This window comes from Lepisosteus platostomus, chromosome 8, assembly GCF_059453375.1.
Source record: "Lepisosteus platostomus isolate fLepPlt1 chromosome 8, fLepPlt1.hap1, whole genome shotgun sequence".
NCBI lineage: Eukaryota > Metazoa > Chordata > Actinopteri > Semionotiformes > Lepisosteidae > Lepisosteus > Lepisosteus platostomus.
In genome coordinates, this window is record NC_142618.1 from 14,107,778 (window position 1) to 14,125,746 (window position 17,969).

Genomic DNA, 17,969 nt, shown 5'->3' on the forward strand with positions numbered 1-17,969 from the left:
GGCGAGTTCAATTCTCGGCAAACATGGACGCGGGATTAACGCTCTATAACAATCTGAAAGATGTGACATGGAGCACGACGTCTCTGCCCCTAGACCGACTGGTCAGTGCTTACCGATTGCCGCAGATCGTGAAGCTGGACAGTGGTAAGGATGGCTATAGACGTCAATAATGAAATTAAAGTTAAACTGAGTAGTACAGAAGTAGAAGAATCGCAAGAATGAACTAAAGACCCAGAGGCTGGAAAACATGAGTCAAATATTTTTGCAACTTTGCCGGAGGATTTGTGTAGTGTAAGAGTTTTGTGGGTACCAGTAGACGAATAGTAATAAAGCAAAGGTCATTTGTTTTGTACGGCGTTATCTAGTGTGATTTTTCTCAGGGTTTTGTGTGTAATTCTTTGCAGTGAGTGGTTGCTCTGTAGTAGCCAGGACGGTATCTTGGTATGAGCTGAGTTGATACTGTAGTACATTAGACTAAACGAACGATGTTACTAATGTGAGTTTTGTATATTTCCCTGTTATAAACTCGAGAAAGAGAGGCACAAAAGCAACAATGTGAGGAACGATATTGAATCGCGTCCTCCTTACAGTGTAAATTTACAAACGCTGAAAACAATCTTTCCTCTATTTTGTTTTTGCGTGAAACCAGATGATCCTGTCTGAACCAAGGCTGATGATGACAGAGTAGAAAAATAATACCGTGTTTAGTTCTTTGTATTGTGAGATAGTAGTTTTACAAGAGCAAGTCGTGCATGTAAACGTCAGTTCACAATTTAATATTAAACTCGTATTTGGAGCGACGTTTGCTTGTAGGTTTTAATCGTATTAAAGTATAGAAAAGTATAGACTATCCGACTTTCACCAGATAGGGTAGGAAACTAAAGCCGGAGTGTGATGTTGTAAATCTGTGGATTTTATCTGCATTCCAGATTTAAAAAAAATATTGGTACAAGTAGTGTGTATTGGGCCTTGGAGCAAATATTCTTGTCAATCACTGTTATCGTTTAAGCTTTTGAAGTGAGTTTTATGTGCGTCTTAATATTTATACAAAACCTTCTTCAAACACACCTCAGTGCAATGATTTTATTTCCATCCCTTTTAGCTCGTGATACAGAAAAACGTATTACAGTCATTCGCATCTGCATTGGTGCATTTTCTAAAAAAGTTGTGCTGCTTCTCTAGCACAGTGCTTGCGTTTGGTTCTGGTGTAAGTGTGCTCTTAATCAAATGCTTAACTTATGTGTAATCACGTTTTCTATCTGTCGGTGTACAAGATTGTCTTCAGTTGCTCTGAAATACTTTGCGCTGTTCTTACAATGTCAAAAGTGAGCTGCTTTCACTGTGCAGGGTTTTTTTTTTCTACAATCCTCTGGATCCTGACTGTAGTTGTGCACGTTGTCCATGGTTAGGCTGCCCTGCCCTGTGCACAGGAAAGAACCTGAGAGAGAGGCACATTTCTAGCTTTCTAGCCTAGTGCTGAGGGAATGAAGTTTGCTTAGCAAAGAGCTGTTCTGCTCTTGTAGCTGCATATTTGTTTTTGCTCATTAGGGAGTCACACAATCTTGAAAAACGGCGACTGTTTTGCTGCCTTTCGGCCCCGAAGGCCCACATGCAGTCCCGGAGGACTGACTGACAATGGAGAGGAATGAGGAACAGCGTCAGGAATGCCAAGTGGCAGACTGGGCACGTGTGCTGGGGAGGTCACCCTGCTGCCAGGCGAGGGCAACGGGACTCTCTGGGTGTTGTGTTGTGTGACTGACCAGTGGACAGGAAGCTTATAGTGTCCATCCTTGGCCTTTCCACAGAGTTCACATCCGATTGTAATACCTCCATTGTCAAGAATAGGTCCCACAGTGTCCAGGCTTCGTCTGCCTCCTCTACATTGTGAGCCGGAGTGCGACACTATTTTTCAGACGGCATCAGGTTCTGCACAGGTGGCTGACAGCCCAGGTGATCTTTTTATCTAAAACCCTCGCAGCTGCCTAGCAAGGAAGGGGCTAAGAAGTATGTGTTTGCATTATCAGCATTGTATCTCCATTGTATGCAGGCTTAGGTTAAAGAAAATAATCTAAATTTACAGAAATGTTCATTTTGTAGAACACATTTTCAATTCTGGTTGGTGGCAAAGCCCTGTTACTGGGGGGTGGCAAATTGACTCATACCTGTGGTTACTCTAGTAGAGGGATGGCACTCCAGCAGATAAGCGTGTAGTCCACTGCAGGGTACACGCATGGAGGCGAGTTAGGGGTGCCACGTCACCTGGACAGCATGTCCAGGAGGCAGGAAACCAGAGACATCTGGTGAAAACCCATGTGGCCTCATGCAAACTCCACACAGAGCGTCTCTCGGACCAGAATGAAGAACCAGGACCCAAGACGTTTGAGGTAGCAAAGCTGCACGACTGTGCCAGCCAACATCCATATGAAGTCAAATTAATATTTAGCAAATATAAAACACTTCATTTCAAGGGACCCCAGAACGGGCTTGGCTGGACTGTGTTTGGTTTTTGACCCTGTGTGCCTCCTGTGTGGGGCCTTGCCTGTTCTCCAACTGCTTTGTTTGCCACCCACTTCCCACAGACGCGCTGGCTCAGTTAAGAGGTGTCTTTACGTTGCCCCTGTGTGTCTGCATTTGCCCCTATTCACTTTCAAACTGCTTTATCCAGTTCAGGGCTGTGGGGGTCCAGGGTGGGTACACCCTGGGTGGGACATCAGTTCAGCGCAGGGGGCACACAGACACGGACATAAACTGGCAGGCGCTAGCACCAGGGCCAGTTTCCCCAGAAGCCAATGAACCTGCCAGCATGTCTTTGGACTGGAAAATGGGTTGATAGAAACGCGACAAGATTTTCCGTCTGTAACAGCCTCCTGCTTTTATGGGGTTCAGCTTGCTCCTCTAGAGAGAGTGGAACCCACTAGACGGGCTGAGTGAATAAGGAGCCAGTGTATGAAGCGGTTGGCATTTTTCACGTCATGTCGTACTGTATATGTGTGTATTTGTGTGCCGCAGAATGAAGTTCTGGATTCTGACTAAGTCGAAGTGTTCATCCCTTGTGCAGGATTGTGTTTTATTGGCTTGATTGTTTTTTTGTTACGTGCTCAGGCCATCTATTTTGCTGACGCAGAAATAAATCGTTTGAGCTTATCTTTATTTAATCCTGGGAGGTAGTTCTGAGCAAATTCACGAGGAGCAGCTGTGTGCATGGAGGCAGCGTTCTTGCAGATGACTTAAAAAGCCAGGACGGGTTGAACTGCATTTTCCTATGAGTCAGGTTTTTGTGCATCGGCATCAACCAGTGTATAGAACAAAAAAAGAAGTTGTTAATTACTTAAAACCTTTATTCGAATACGTAGACTACTGTTGAAGAAGTTCAAGTACAGTGGGGAGCTGCGTCGGCATACGCAGGCTGCAGAGGAACAAGTACAGGTTTATTCCATCCTGCAAAGAGAAGAAAAGAGACGTTTCAGCTGTGGAGCCTTCTTCTCCACACCTGAAGAAGGCTCCACAACCGAAACATTGTGTCTCTTTTCTTCTCTGCAGCATGGAATAAACCTGTGCTTGTTCCTTCAGAGACTACAGTTTTCTTTCAGATGTTCAATTGAAATCAACAGTGCAGCACTGTTTCCATAAAAAGGTTTCCTTGCAGTCTAGCTACTGCATTGCTTTTGATTGTTCTTTTATCTAAAACATCGGATGTTCGAATTCAAGGTCGGCATGGAAGTAGTGTTGTGGTTAGACAGCTGCTGAGCCGTCGGCTGTTGGATTTACAATGGAACCCCTGGTCATAACGCTTTTTACGATATTATCTCGATCAGAAAAAATGTCATCTTTTGTCCCCCGGACTCTCAACGGCATCAAACAGATACCTGAAAGATAATGTAGAGGTCTCCTAAGCTTTTTTTTAAAAAAAGTTTTAGAAATGAACGTTGAATTTTATTTTTGAGTTAAGGCATTTTCTCACTAATCTTTTTCAGAATAGTCAAAGGCACGATGAAATAGTCAGTGGCCTGTGGCAGTATTTGTCGTTTTTGTTTATTATAAACCTGGACGTGTGTTAAGAAGATAGGGAAAACGATAGAACACAGTAGAATATTTATTTTCAGTTCAGACTCCCTTGTTTGGGTTACAATGTGTGCAAGTTGTGTATTTAAATTTTACTGTCTTGATATATCTTTTTTTTGTATCAGTCACTTAAAATGCTACAGTCTGGGTTTTACTTCAGTAGATCTTTGATACATCAGTATTGATTGGTATAAGATCCCTGCCTGCTTTGAATCCTCTATTGTTCCCATTACAAAGAAGGACAAAATAATCTTAATAACTACAGTTGCTTGTGGTTCCATCATAACGAAGACTTTTCAAACATATAGGATACTTTATCTTAGGACTACTACAGATTCACATCTCGAGCCTCCCCAGTTTGCTTGTGGGGCCAGCAGGTTAGTGATTGACACTGTTAATATGGGCCTTCACTACATTTAACAATGTCTAGGATGCTCAAGCGCGTGTGCACTAGTTCTTTTCAGAGATTTCAGTTCCGCGTTTAATTCTACAATTCTCCTTTACAATGAATGGTTACAGTTGAATGTTCCATCTGCCAAAGGATTTCAGCTTTCTCTCCGCTGCGTGGCAAAGCCCTTACTAATCAGACTGTTGGTGAGTACTGGTGTGCCTCAAGGATATGTGCTTTCCCCATTGCTCTGTTCCTTGTATACAGTACCAACAGCTACCGTACACCTCTGGCGACTCTTCCACAAAACTAATTAAGCTTGGAGATGACGTCACCCTTGTAGGTCTTGTTCACCCTTGTACAGTAGGTCTCATCACTAATAGTGGTGAGACCTTGTGCAGGAAGGTGGTGTCATGGTGTGCTAACAACCACCTGGGGCTCTAATACTCTTAAAACAGTGGAAATGGTGGCTGATGTCTGGAAACATTCTCCAAGACCGCCCTTCATGGTGGCCATCAATGATGTGGCTGTGAATGTGGTGGAGCTCTTTTAAGTTTTGGGAATTATGTATGATCTCTTAATTATGTATGACCCTAAAATGGGAAATGAATATCACCAGTATCAAGAAAGTACAGCAGAGAATGTGCTCTTTGCACCAACTGAAGAACTTTGGTGTTGAACCAGTTCTAATAACTGTTTTTGCGGAGTCATTACTGAGTGCATTCTGACAGCCTGTATACAGTAACTGTTTGGTTTGGCATCATGTCTGCCCACTCCAAAAGCAAACTGCGGTGTGTTGTTCGCTCTGCGGAGAGGGTCATTGGCTGTTGTCTGCCCTCCATCGACAATTTGAACAATTCCAGAGCAAAGAAGAGGGCAGGAAGGATTGCTAATGACCCCCAGGTTACCACCTGTCTCATAAACTTCCCTCAGGAAGACGCTACCGGTTTACTAAAACCAGAACCGTCCAGTATTTGAACTGCTACTCTCCTAGGGCTGTCTTTTTGCTCTGTCTTAATAATGTCTATTGTCTTGTTTGTGTAGGGTATATGCAGAATGTTTTTGCCGCACCAAGTACACCAGAGTAGGTTCCTTGTACCTGGCGAATTAAAGGCGATTCTGATAATGCAGTTCATTTTTGAATAGTGGAGAGAGTCTTCTTCGTGGTTTAAATTATGTTCTTCCTTGAGAAAACCACATACTCGGCTCACGTCATGTGATTTCATACATTTCATAAACACTCCAGGTGCTCAGTGCTTTGGTCGCTTAAATTGAGTTGGGATTGCCAAAATTAGTAGATGAAGAGTTGCTAGCAATTGAACCATGAATTATTTAAATTTATACAAGAATATTTATATATCGAATGATGGGCACATTCCCCACTTGCAGATCAGATAGCCGCGATCAGCAGGATCCAAGTTCTTTTGGAGGAATTGCCTGGATTCTAGGCTCAACAGGCTAGTCTAGGGAAACCAAGGAACTCCCACTGTGAGGGGCAGGCCACCCCCTCGATAGCGGAGGGTCATCACACCAACCCGGGGCTGGTACTGTCTGATCCGCCTGCAGAATCGGTTTGGAATGCCGTGCTCCTGCTCGAAACTGTTCTGCCTGCCCGGAGGCTGGGTGTCATGTGGGCGGGGCGTCTGCTGCCGGCCGGAGAGCATCAGAGGGGGCCGGAGACCGGAGACTGGAGCGGTGCTGCCTCCGGCGGTTTCCGATCTGCCTTGACAGACTGGGCGGGAGGGCACGGCGCGTGTTCCAGCCCACCGGTCAGGTGTGAAGATGCTGGGAGGGGCGCGCAGTGACCCCTTTCGAGCAGACGTACAGACGGACGAGACAGTGATCAAGTCCTGCGGTCAGCGGCTGTTCCCATTCCTGCCCGGCAGACTACGGATTTGAAATCTGCAACAGCATGCAGGGCTGGGGCGGTGAGAGGACAATGTTGATTTGTTGCCAGAGGCTTCTCTTGCCAAAGTAAAAGTTTCCCTTTCCTCTGATGTCTGGGGTTAGTATACTTGATGAAACCCATTAGACCTGAGTCTGAGACTCTTGCGCATCAGTGTGGTACCTGGTGGCTCACCTGGTCTGCACTGTTCTCACGTTGAAGTGTTTTCATCCTAAAAACACAAGACAGGTCACAAAGAGGAGGAGACCACTCAGCCTACCTTGCACATTTTGTAGTAGATAACTGATCTAACTCTCATCCAGCCTTTTCTTGAAAGGAACTAGGATATTGGCTTCTAAAATATGGCCGAGCTGCTGGTTCTCTGTTCCTTTTAAGAACTGTACCTGTAGTGACATACTGTATAGCTATTAAAATTTAAAATTTTAAAGCAAAAAAATCCTCTTCATTGAACTAGTTAATACTCTGCTTCCTTATGTTGTGGATGCTGTGACTGTTGCTATTGTCGCAAAATGTCTTCAGTTTATTAGAGGATTCATACAGGTGATCTTGCAAATGTAGAGACTTCTGATGCCATGAACAGTCGGTTTGACTTTGGAGGATGAAGCAAAAATTCAGCAATTTAAAGAGCAAATATTCTGAGTTTTCTCAAGAAATTTAATTTAGACTTCCTCTGTGGTGTGCTCAAGCATGCTGCTCTAGATAAGAATGTTCACTTATTCCTCTCTAGTTTAAGATGTTCTGTACGATGTGGACTAACACCACTGTAGTGCATGAAGGATTGTTACAAAGAATAAGGGTGAAAGTAATTGCTGTGAACCCATTAGGTACACAGACATTTACTTAAAAAAAGTTTAATATTCTGTATCTCATGATAATAGGTGTGTTTCTGATTTCATATTTATGATCAGTCTTTTACCCAGTTTGCCTCAGGCACCTCCATTTTCTAAAACCTGACTGACAGACGCTGAACTTTTGTACTGTTGAGTGAAATATTTACTTATTGCTTTACACATGTTACATAAAACACATTGTTTTAGTTGTTTGTTTTATAGTCTTGAGAAGCAAAGTATTACCAGTTCTAGGTGTGGATAGACTTGAAACTTGAACTGTGTTTAATGAACACAGGTTTTATTCATTGTCACATTCACTAATCACATGAAATGTGTATTTGTTAGATTGAGGTGCACAATGCTCCTGATTTTTAATTTAAAAAAAAATCAGACAAAGTGTTTTAAAGGGTTCTCTCATGATATACAGTGTTTCTGATGTACTGTATGTGATGAGAAACGTTCAATGCATTACACAGAAGACTGCTAAAGAAATGTCATCTCTCACGCAGTGGTACTGGCTGAATGTACTTTACACCAGAATACACACTGACAGAAAAAAGTAACATCTTGCATCAGTGAACTAGTGATCTTGTTTGGGAAATATCCCGTCATGTCTAACAAACAAATGTAAAAACAAAGAATTTACCTGATTTTTTTTCTGTAGCAGCTGGGAAGTTTAAATGATTCAGAATAAAGTGTACAGAAAGTAGAAACAAATATTAGCATTTATCTTGCATGTGCTTGAACAACATATCCAAAGTCCAAAGAAAAGCACATTCAACTTGAATTTCTGTGCTGCTAAAGCTGCTCTCTGAGATTTTAGAACAATTAATCCTCACAACCATTTCTCAAAAAAAGTGAAATATCTGTAATAGTTTACACAGAAATGATAATGTCACATAAAACTATGCTTTTAAAACTGTAAAATAACTGTAGTTATTTTATCTAGGAGAGCAGTTACATCCTGATTTCTTTCACAGGAAGATTATCTTTAATTTACAACATGCTCTAATATGGAAGAAGTGGACTGTGACTTCTTTAATCTTTTCCTTACACTCTAGATAAAGGATTTGAAGTAAAATCATATTCAGTCATCTCCTGCACAAAAGTAAATGTAGTCTTCTTTAAAACTATATTTTATTCCTACAGAAACTGCATTATCGATTTTGCTTAATGTTCTCATCTGCTCTTGTGGTATCATATCTCGGAATTGCTGGAATTCATGTTACTAGGGCTGTGACACCACATCCTCTCCACCAGCATATTGTTGGAATCTTTTTTTTTTTCAATTGAGTTAAAACTGTTTAACCAGTTAGACGGCCTTTTATCAGTGATGGCTTCGTCCCAAAGCCTGATGTCTACCTGTAGAGCACAAATAGTACAGGTGGGAAGGTGATATCGGTGTCACAGCCATCACAGAAGTTCTTGAATTCGTCTTTGAGATAAAATGAGGCAGGTTTAAGTTTATTCCGACTGCTTCTGAGTCCTTGGTTTCACCCTGGCTGCTTCCCCAGAACACATTTACTAGTTGACAGTGACAGGCCTCAGTTGTATAAAGCTTGTTACTGTCAGGTAATGACAAAGGGATGGAAAGAATGGCTTTCAACCAAAACAAGATCATGTTATGAAATCGCGTAGCCCAGTGGGTAGTATTGCTGCCTCACTGCGCTGGGGCCCTGGGTTCATTTCTGGGGTGCTGTCTGCGTAGAGTTTGTACAGTATGTTCATCCCGTGTTCATGTGTGTTTCCACCAGGTGCTCTGGTTTCCTCCCACAGTCGGAGACGTACTGGTAGGTTAACTGGCTTCTGGGAAAATTGGCCCGGGTGGGTTTCTGTGCATGTTTGTGGCTGTGTGTACCCTGCGATGGACTGGTGTCCCTTCCAGGGTGTATCCTACCTTAGCCCTGCCGCTTGCCAAGATAGACAAGATAGCTCCCCCGCGGCCCTGTAGATATAGGAGTGAGAAGATTGGTGGATGGACGTTATAAAATCTTTCATAATACACCTAAAATACCCTTTCATTCATTGTTTTAGAATTTTTTTAACTAAATATTTGATCTTTTTAAAGAACAAATGTTTAATATTTAAGAAATCCTGCACGTTTCCTTCTCTTTCACGTACATGTTTCGAGGCATTTTAAAAACCAGCTGTTAACTACTTGCCTAAGCAAAATGTACATTGTACAAATCGACACCTGAATTATCAATGATGTAACACATGTCTGTTGGTTCAGTACATTGTTCTGGTCAAGTTTATAATGTTAAGCAAAACTGATTATTTTGAATATGCTAACTTTGATCGATAGGTGTTTCATTTTTTCTCTCGTTTGCAGTGCAGTGGTAAAAGTGCATAGTTTCTCACTCTCTTATTGTTCCCTATATCATACTGCTGTATGGGTGGAAGTGATTGTCTTTTGTACTGCTTTTCATCCTTCAGTATTGCATTTGTGACCCTGGGATCGCCATGAAGGGTTACCGAGAAATTAATACTACACTACGGTCTTGCTTGAGGTAATTTCTTGATACCTGCTGAAGTATCTCAGGCATATCCGATTACAAAAACAGGAATGAAAGTTTGCTTTTTCACAAACTCTTTGGCCACCTGCTAGAAATTGAAACTCTAGATGCACGCAGAGTCTCAACAACTGCCCTTTGTCTGGATTCTGCTGCATTTGAAGTTTTGACATGTGGCGATACAGATTACAGTATGGTAAGACTGGAAAACGGTGGATGAACAGTTCCCACTAAGGATTTATATAAGCACATACCAGTATTCTGGCTGGCATCTGTGCCAGGATACTTCCAGACAACAAGACTGCTCTTGACAACTGGCTTTAACTTTGGCACAATTGCAGGTCTTATCAGCCAAAGATAAATGTATTGCTGGTGTGTTAAAATAAATCCATTTACTCTATTAAGTCTGATTAAGTTTGGGAAACAGCAGATTCAAGTCTTCGGATAAATCTGAAATGTGCAACATAGAAATCAGTAGTGTATTCAGTATTTTTCTCATTATCCAGCTGTGGGACTGTAACATATCTCAGAACAGCAAAGTAGCTGTTGCTAAACCTTAGTTGCTCCACACAGTCTGCATAGTTTCTCTGCTGTTTGACCTCGAAACTTTAACTTTTGTGTAGAAGTACAGTAGATTACACTAGAGGCTGTGTTGAAATGTTCAGGTTTGCTTGACCTTTAAACCTCTAATGTCACACACCTCATGCTCTTTGCTTTGATTTGTCTAATTCATTTAGCTCAGCTTTTACCTAGATATTGTGCAAGGACCTAAAGAGAGCCATGCTTGTAGGAGATCAGTTTAAATTCAGCTGCACTTTTGTCTTTACAACAGGAGTGCTACAGATGGACAGTTAGAATGTGGCAGAAAGTACTTTTGTCACAGATTACGTTTTCTTGGTTAGTCAGCTCTACTTGGAATGTTTTTCAGTTGTTATTTGTACTGTGGTGATCTGAAATAACAGGCTATCTGGGTCAAGGTCTTGGCTCTGGTATGGTGTTACATTTTTTAGTATGATCTTGTTAGATTTTTGAAAGCTAAGCAAGGCTGAGCCTGGTCAGTACTGGGATGGGAGATCTCAAAGGAAAGCCAAGTTCCTTGCGTAAGAGGCGTTGGTGGACCCCTAGGTGGTGGTGTTCCCTGTGAATCAGAATAAAACCAGTGCCACAGTATGATCACAGGTGATGCTATGATGTAGGAGGTGCCATTCTTTGGATGAGATGGTAAACTGAGGTACTGCCTACCTGTTCATTTAAAGGTCTAAATGTAAGATTAGAGTGCTCATCCTGGTGTCATGGCTAAACTCTGCTGTAGGTTTGCACAATCTGGCCTCGCTAATTTTCCCTTTGATATGAAGAAAGCAGATCATGTTCTGCAGTAGCTCTTGTGATATAATTTAATAAGATAATGGGCTTATGTATGCTACTTTATGATAGGTGCCATGCCTAATGAAAAAGAGTGCAATCTATTGCAAACACAGGTAAAACAAAGTTAACAATGATATTAAAATACCAAGAAAGAAATTGAAAGGAATGGTAAAAGTTACTGAGGCTAAAATAACTATTAAAAAGCTATTTCATTGCTATAAGAGCATCAGAGATGAGCTAAAATATATCAGGTACAAAAATGGGAACTTCTAGACAGTACAATGGCTGATACTAAAGGAGTATTTCACTCAGATGTTCACTGAGGTAGTGGTCAATAACAAGCCTCAGGCAGCTGAAGGGCAAGGTTCTGTATTAAACAATATCAGGAAAGAAAACGCAAACGTGTTTTGGGTACTATATGCATCTCTTTTAATCATCACTAAAGACAGGGGTCATACCTGGGAGAGATGCTTGTGTAGTGTATATCCATAAGAAGGGTTAGAAAACTGACCCAAGTAATTATAGACCAATATGTCTGACCTCTCTTACATGTAATGTTATGGAAACATTTCATAGAACTAAACTACAGGATTGCCTTAACAGAAATAAGATCCTAGGAAATAGTCAGCATAGATGTAGAAAAGGTAGGTTTTGCCTAAGTAATATGTTAGAGGTCTTTGAACAAGTAATGGATACACATACAGCTTATGATATGGTGTATTTTGATCTTCAGAAGGCTTTTCATAATTCTAGTCATAAAAGATTAATTAAAATTGCACACAATAGACATTGAGGGAAGTGTGAGTGGGTTAATAGGAATCGGTTAATAGAAAACAGTGGATATAGATAAGGGGTGAATGCTCACATTGGGATGATGCTATTAGTGGGGAGTACCACAAGTATCTGTACTAGGGCCACTGCTCTTCTTTATTATATCAGTGAGCTAGATTGTGGTAAGGTTTAGATGAACAAACACTAGATAATGCAAATGAAATTCAAAGATCTTGATAAAATTCAGAATGGCAAACACCAGGCAGATGAAGTTTTATGTGGACAAGTGTAGGGTTTTGTATGCAGGTATCAAAAAATCAACTATAAATAAAAAATGGGAAACGCCGTGAGAGCAGTGGCTACTTCAGACACCTTGGTCTTTTTTCGATCATTTGTGGGAAGTGTGGGAAGCAACTAAAAAGGCCAACAAAAAGTTGGGTTGTATAGTTGAAAGATAAGAATTGAAATCAAGGGATTTTATGTGAATATTGTAATTGTCTATTAAGAATTATGTACAATTATAGATAATATATTACTGCTCTGGAATCAGTTTAGTAAAGAATAACTGGATACATTCTAGGAGCTTAAAGGAATGAAACCTACTGTACACTGCCAGGCAAAGGAACTGAATCTCTTTAGTCTTGAACAGAGAAGACTACGAGGGGACCTGATACAAGTATTCAACATATTCAAAAGCACTGATAAAGTCAACACAGCCGACTTCTTCAGAATGAACAGACAGCCCAATTGGAAACCCACGTGGAGGGGCATTCAGAACTGAGAACTGGAAGAGCACTTCACAGGGTTGTGAGGGTCTGGAACAACCTTCCAAGCCATGTGTTTAGAGCTGATTCTCTGTAAAACAAAAATGTCTGTCTTAATGTCTGTTAAACTGACATTTTGAAAAAACATTTGTAGTTCATTTAATTTGCTGCTACTGTATGTTTATTTTGAATTGTTTGGCTATGTACTGTATAGTATATAATTTACACATATTTTGATATTTGTGCCAGTATTCCTGAAAAAAGGATAAAGACCATACAATAGGGTATATTAATTATTTCGAAAGTCTTTTGTTAAAGTTCCTCGTGGAAGATTTAATTATCAAATTTCAGACTTTAGGCATCCAAACCAAAGGAAAGTATTCAAATTGGTGTGTTGTAGTTAGTGGAGTACCACAGGGATCTGTATTAGAACCACTTCTCTTTTTAATTGTATTAGTGGTGTAATTAGTGGAGTACTGCTGGCATCTGAATTAGCACCACAGCACTTCATAATACTGTCAATGATCTATACTGTGGTATAGTTAGTAAATGAGAGAAATTTGAAATTGAAGGATTAAAGTGAAGATTAGTTAATCTGTAGAAACTGAAAATGAAATTCAGATTTAGATAGAATTCAAGACTGGTATTTGAGAGTAATATACAGACCGCAAAATGTTGAAATGTGCAAAAGGAAAATGAGATTGTAGCTATATATTTAAAGGCATAACCCGTAAATCAAGGGATGTTATTTTAATATTGTACAAAACACTAATATGGCTTTTTGGAACATTTTGAAAGATGTTCAAATGGGTAGCTGCATCAGCTTGTGTAAGCTGCAAAGGAACAAGCTCACACCTGAAGAAGGCTCCAGGGCCGAAACGTTGTTATCTTTCCTCTCTTTTCAGCATGGAATAAACATATTACTTGTTAATTTGAAAGATGTTCTTCACCATATTACATAAAAGAACTTGGTGTTCTGGAATCTGTTCGGAAGAGAGTAACCATTTAGATTCCTGGTCTTAAAGAAGAGCTGTACTTGGTAAAAAACTGAAATGTTTTATCTTGGATCAGAGAAGACTATAAGGTGATTTATCCCAGTATTCAAAATCCTCATAGGTGTTGACAAGGTTAACCCAGAACTTCAGAATCAACAGAATCATTTAAAACTGAGATCTGGGGGCATTTTTTACACCAAGACAAGGGTCTGCAAAAAGCCCCCCAGTCATGTTATAAATTCCTGTCCCAGCAGTACTGAAATATATATTTTGTTTGTAAAATACACTAATTCAATACTACTCTACTACATTTCACTTGAGACTGTTAGAAAGGCAATAAGCTTTCAAGGACAGCCAGTTGCACCACTGTAAGAGGTGCTGTTGGACCTGTAGGTAGTAGTCTTCCCTCTGGTCCAGAATTTTCAGACCATTGCCCTGTACGGACACTGTGCTGTGGACAAAGTCATCCTAGAGCTTCCCCTTAATTCAAATGGTGAAGCCTTTTCTTGCGTCTCCTCCTGATCTGTCCTGAAGTGGGGCTTCTACAGCGTAATGCTTGCCACACAACGGGTGCGTACTGCGCTTCACAGGGGAAGTTGGTCCCATCTTCTAGGTAAAGCAGTTTGTGATCCTCCTGGATGATAAGTATTATGTATATGCCAGTAATTTTTTATAATTTCAAAATGGAGAGCTGTTTTCAGTTTTCAGATGCTTCCCCTTGTAGGTTCGGAGCCCTGTGACAAACAGCCTGTCATAGGCAAACTGGGAATAATCTGAGCAGAGATAAACACTGCTGAGATGAGCAGTGCTCGAACACAAGCCTTCTAACGTGCAGACATAAGATTCGAGCGGTACTGTTTTCATGATGTGTGCTCTGCTGGGATTTTATCCAACTTCTGAAGTTCTCTTTGGGCTTGAGAGTGCATTTGGAAGTTGGCCATTTTCCTGTGTTACATGAAAATGCCTGTTGTGTCCTGGTGATATATGACCATCTAGGAAACCTGCTAGAAATGGTCAAAACGTTAGCAGTACCTGTATTTTGTGGACATCAGTGATCCAGATTCTTTGCTGTAGCAATGTGCTCTTTACCTTGAGACATGGATGCATTACGAGCCTATTGGTGTTACAGGTCCTATCATACATCATAGGATAACTCTGGACTGTAATCACAGGGTAATGCACATACAGCATGATAGACCTACAGAAGAATGTTTGTGCTTCACATACAGAGAACCACTAGCACGAATAATAGCAATATGTACTGTATCTGCAGTATTTTATCATTTTTTTTTCCATGGGATTCAAGCAAAAAAACCCAACCACAATGTCCTTTTATTGCAGGAGAATCTGCAGAAGGTCTGAGAGACAATGACTACATTTTGGTTCATTCTTGTCGCCAGTGGACTACCATCACCGCCCACAGTCTGGAAGAAGGCCATTATGTCATCGGGCCCAAAATAGAAATCCCAGTCCATTATGGAGGTAAGGCAGAGCGAATGAGTGATGCAGGGGACTGACTCACAGTGCAAGCCACCTGCCTGTGTCTTCAGTGTCCATAATTAATTGCGAATGCTTTTTCGATGCCATGTTTTAGGAAAAAAAGAAAAGAAAATGACAGCAAGTACGTTCTTACTACAGGCATTACGTTTGCTGCTGTGATGTCTTTATATAGCAGTTAGCAAAACATGTGGAATGCTGCATTAAGCTTTAGAAAAGCAGCTAATGGAAGGAGAAATGGCTCTCGAGTGTGAATACAACAATGGAGCAGAAATCCACAAAACTGTACTCCTGAGTCTCCAATTTGCTAGTGTGCATTTAAATACTTCGGTGAACTTATCTCTGGTACAGTATGTTGAATTCCATTTAAAAAGATGTGAAGCTCACCTGTGCTTTGCTTTTCTCATTGATGCAGTTTTCTGTATCGGCTGCTATAAAATGCACATTTGTATATTTGATCAGACATGATAATTTCCTAGTTTATGTATTATGATATAAGCCTAAGCTCTCAAGGGCATGAAACTGTACATTCCAGAAGGGTTGTGGAGTCTGTATTCCTCCCTGTTTATTGCTCTGTAAGTCGTGGAAAATAACATTCAATTCATGCAAGGCTGCTGCTGGATTCTGAATATATCCCATTGTGCAGATGCATAACCTAGCCTCCTGCATTTAAATGGTTGTGTTGGAAAGTGGTCGTGAATATAAAGTAGGGGCAATGCAAGAATCTGTATGGTCACTGTCTAAATGTGGTAACAAACGATATAGAGTGTGCAGACTGTGCGAGTAAGCATGCAGCACGCCAGCAGTAAATATGAACAGGTTTGCACTGGTGTCCAGTAAGAAATGGCATCCCTGGGCAGACAAGATAAATGAAGTATTAGAGAACAGAAATACTGTACTGTGTATCAGCTTGGATCTGCTCTGGTAAGAAATCTAAACAGGCTAAGTCCTCTGTGTGATATAATATTAACAAACTCGCCAACAGAGACAGCTTTGCGCTGCAGCATTAATAACAAGACTAATGAATAGTGAGAAATAGAATGAAGCATTTAATGTGTGTTCTGTTCTAAGTCCTTAAAGCTGCCTTCCCATTTATAAAGCTGGTTAACTATGCAGTCTTAAGATCTGGCGTTCTAATCGAAATGACATTCGGTGAATCCTGCAGTAATTGAAATCTTTTTGGTTTCTCAGCATGCGCTGGAGAGTACTGCCTGTTAGCGTGGTACAAGGCCTGGAGCAGTTTTATACCACACATGCAGAGAAAATGGTCAGCTCAGTGCAGTTACATAACATCTTCGCCTGCTCTTAAAGTTGAGTTTTGGAAGCGGTGTGGCCAGATTTTAAAGGGCCAAAACATCCGCGTTCTTGTTGTAAGGATTTGCACGTACGTAAAGAAAGCAGAAGTGAGACACAAGAAGTCTTAAATCATTGTTTAAAACGGTTTTAGTATGATTTTGCGTTCCCAGGAGGTTTCGTAAATCTGAAAATATCTATTCGTAGAGAACTGAAAAATGTGTGTGTCACTACTGAAACAACTGAGTGCCTGATGTCTGCATTGTCTTAGTAACCCCTTTACTCACGCAACTCCCTGACTGCAGGCCAGAGAAGAGTGATGGTACTGTAGGAATCTGACTAACGTTCTCAGTGCCCACACAGTGGTTGTTGTTGACACCATGCACACTTGTGTATTTATAAATCCTTCAAAAAAGGGCGCATTTCTCTTCAAAAGTAACATAGGGTGTAAAAATGTGGGTGGAAACTAATATGCATATATTACCAAATGGTATTATGGTAATTGACTTGATAACAGTGGAAGACAATGGTAACTGGTGTTTCATATGGAAGTATTAGACTGGTAATACACATTCTTTATATTTTCTAAGTTATATTTAAATAATTTAAGCAGTAAAATAAATAACCTGGCCTGTTAAAGGTGGCTTTGCCTTATGGGGATAGTAGAAAGGCATCCTGTTTGAACATGATTTCTGGGTGCTAAGAAAGCTTTCAAGACTTTTAAATGTAATTGTGTTTTCTGTAAGACGTTCTAAGAACTGTATTTCAGTCACTAACAAAAGACAAACTCTTTCTGTGCATCTAAAAGAAATGCAAGAAGCCAAATCTGAAAATGGCAACATTGTTAAGACTTGGAAAAATGTTTTCTATTCAGATAGATACTCAAAATAAAGTGTAAACAGTAAAACATGCAGGTGTTTGAGTTACATCCTGATGCTGCGCATGCTGAATGCCCCCTGTGTAACCTGCTGCTTCTTAAATAGTATTTCATCCTGGAAAAGCTTGACTGCTGTTTCGCTTCCAACTCTGGTGGGAATTTTGAAGTGGCCTTTGTTTTTCTCATGTCCACAGAAGTAAGAAATGATTACATTTTCAGGTTTCTATTAATGCATTACACATGCTACCAAGCACTGTCTTTTCTGAAGCACAGTAACTGAAACAATATCAGCGAGGTTGGGGCTTCTGTGAAACTGGGAGAAGTATTCTATTGCTTAAGCCATACTGTTCTTAAATTAAGCGTCTCTGTTTCTAAAGATTGAGCATGTTGAAGATTCTTTCTCTTTCTAGAAATGTTTGTAACCTGAGAAGAATGATAAGTACCAAACATTAGCTGGAGGAATTACTGTACATGTTCTTTCTCTTTTCAGAAATGAAACCAGGGTATTATTGACCAGTTTAAAGAAAGAACCATATATTACTTGAAAAAGTAAATGTTGGAATCACCACATCAAAGTTTATTCTTACAAAATGCTTCAAATCACAGTACTGGTCTGAGCTATTGGTTTGTAAACTACTGTAGCAATCAGAAAAGGGAGTTTCCCCTTTCTCTCTGATTTTATGCTGCTTTTTTTAAGTTTAGTTTTTT

At 40.5% G+C, this 17,969-nt stretch overlaps 1 protein-coding gene across 1 annotated transcript in view; it reads left to right on the forward strand.

Moving 5' to 3' along the window:
* The first annotated feature begins 10 nt into the window (after positions 1 to 10).
* Positions 11 to 17,969, forward strand: part of garem1 (GRB2 associated regulator of MAPK1 subtype 1) — a 72,997-nt gene continuing 55,038 nt past the window's right edge. The window contains exons 1-2 of the mRNA XM_088642516.1: positions 11 to 144; positions 14,936 to 15,076. Coding sequence (XP_088498642.1) covers positions 24 to 144; positions 14,936 to 15,076 — 262 coding nt within the window. The 5' untranslated portion in view covers positions 11 to 23. The remainder of the gene's footprint in view (positions 145 to 14,935; positions 15,077 to 17,969) is intronic.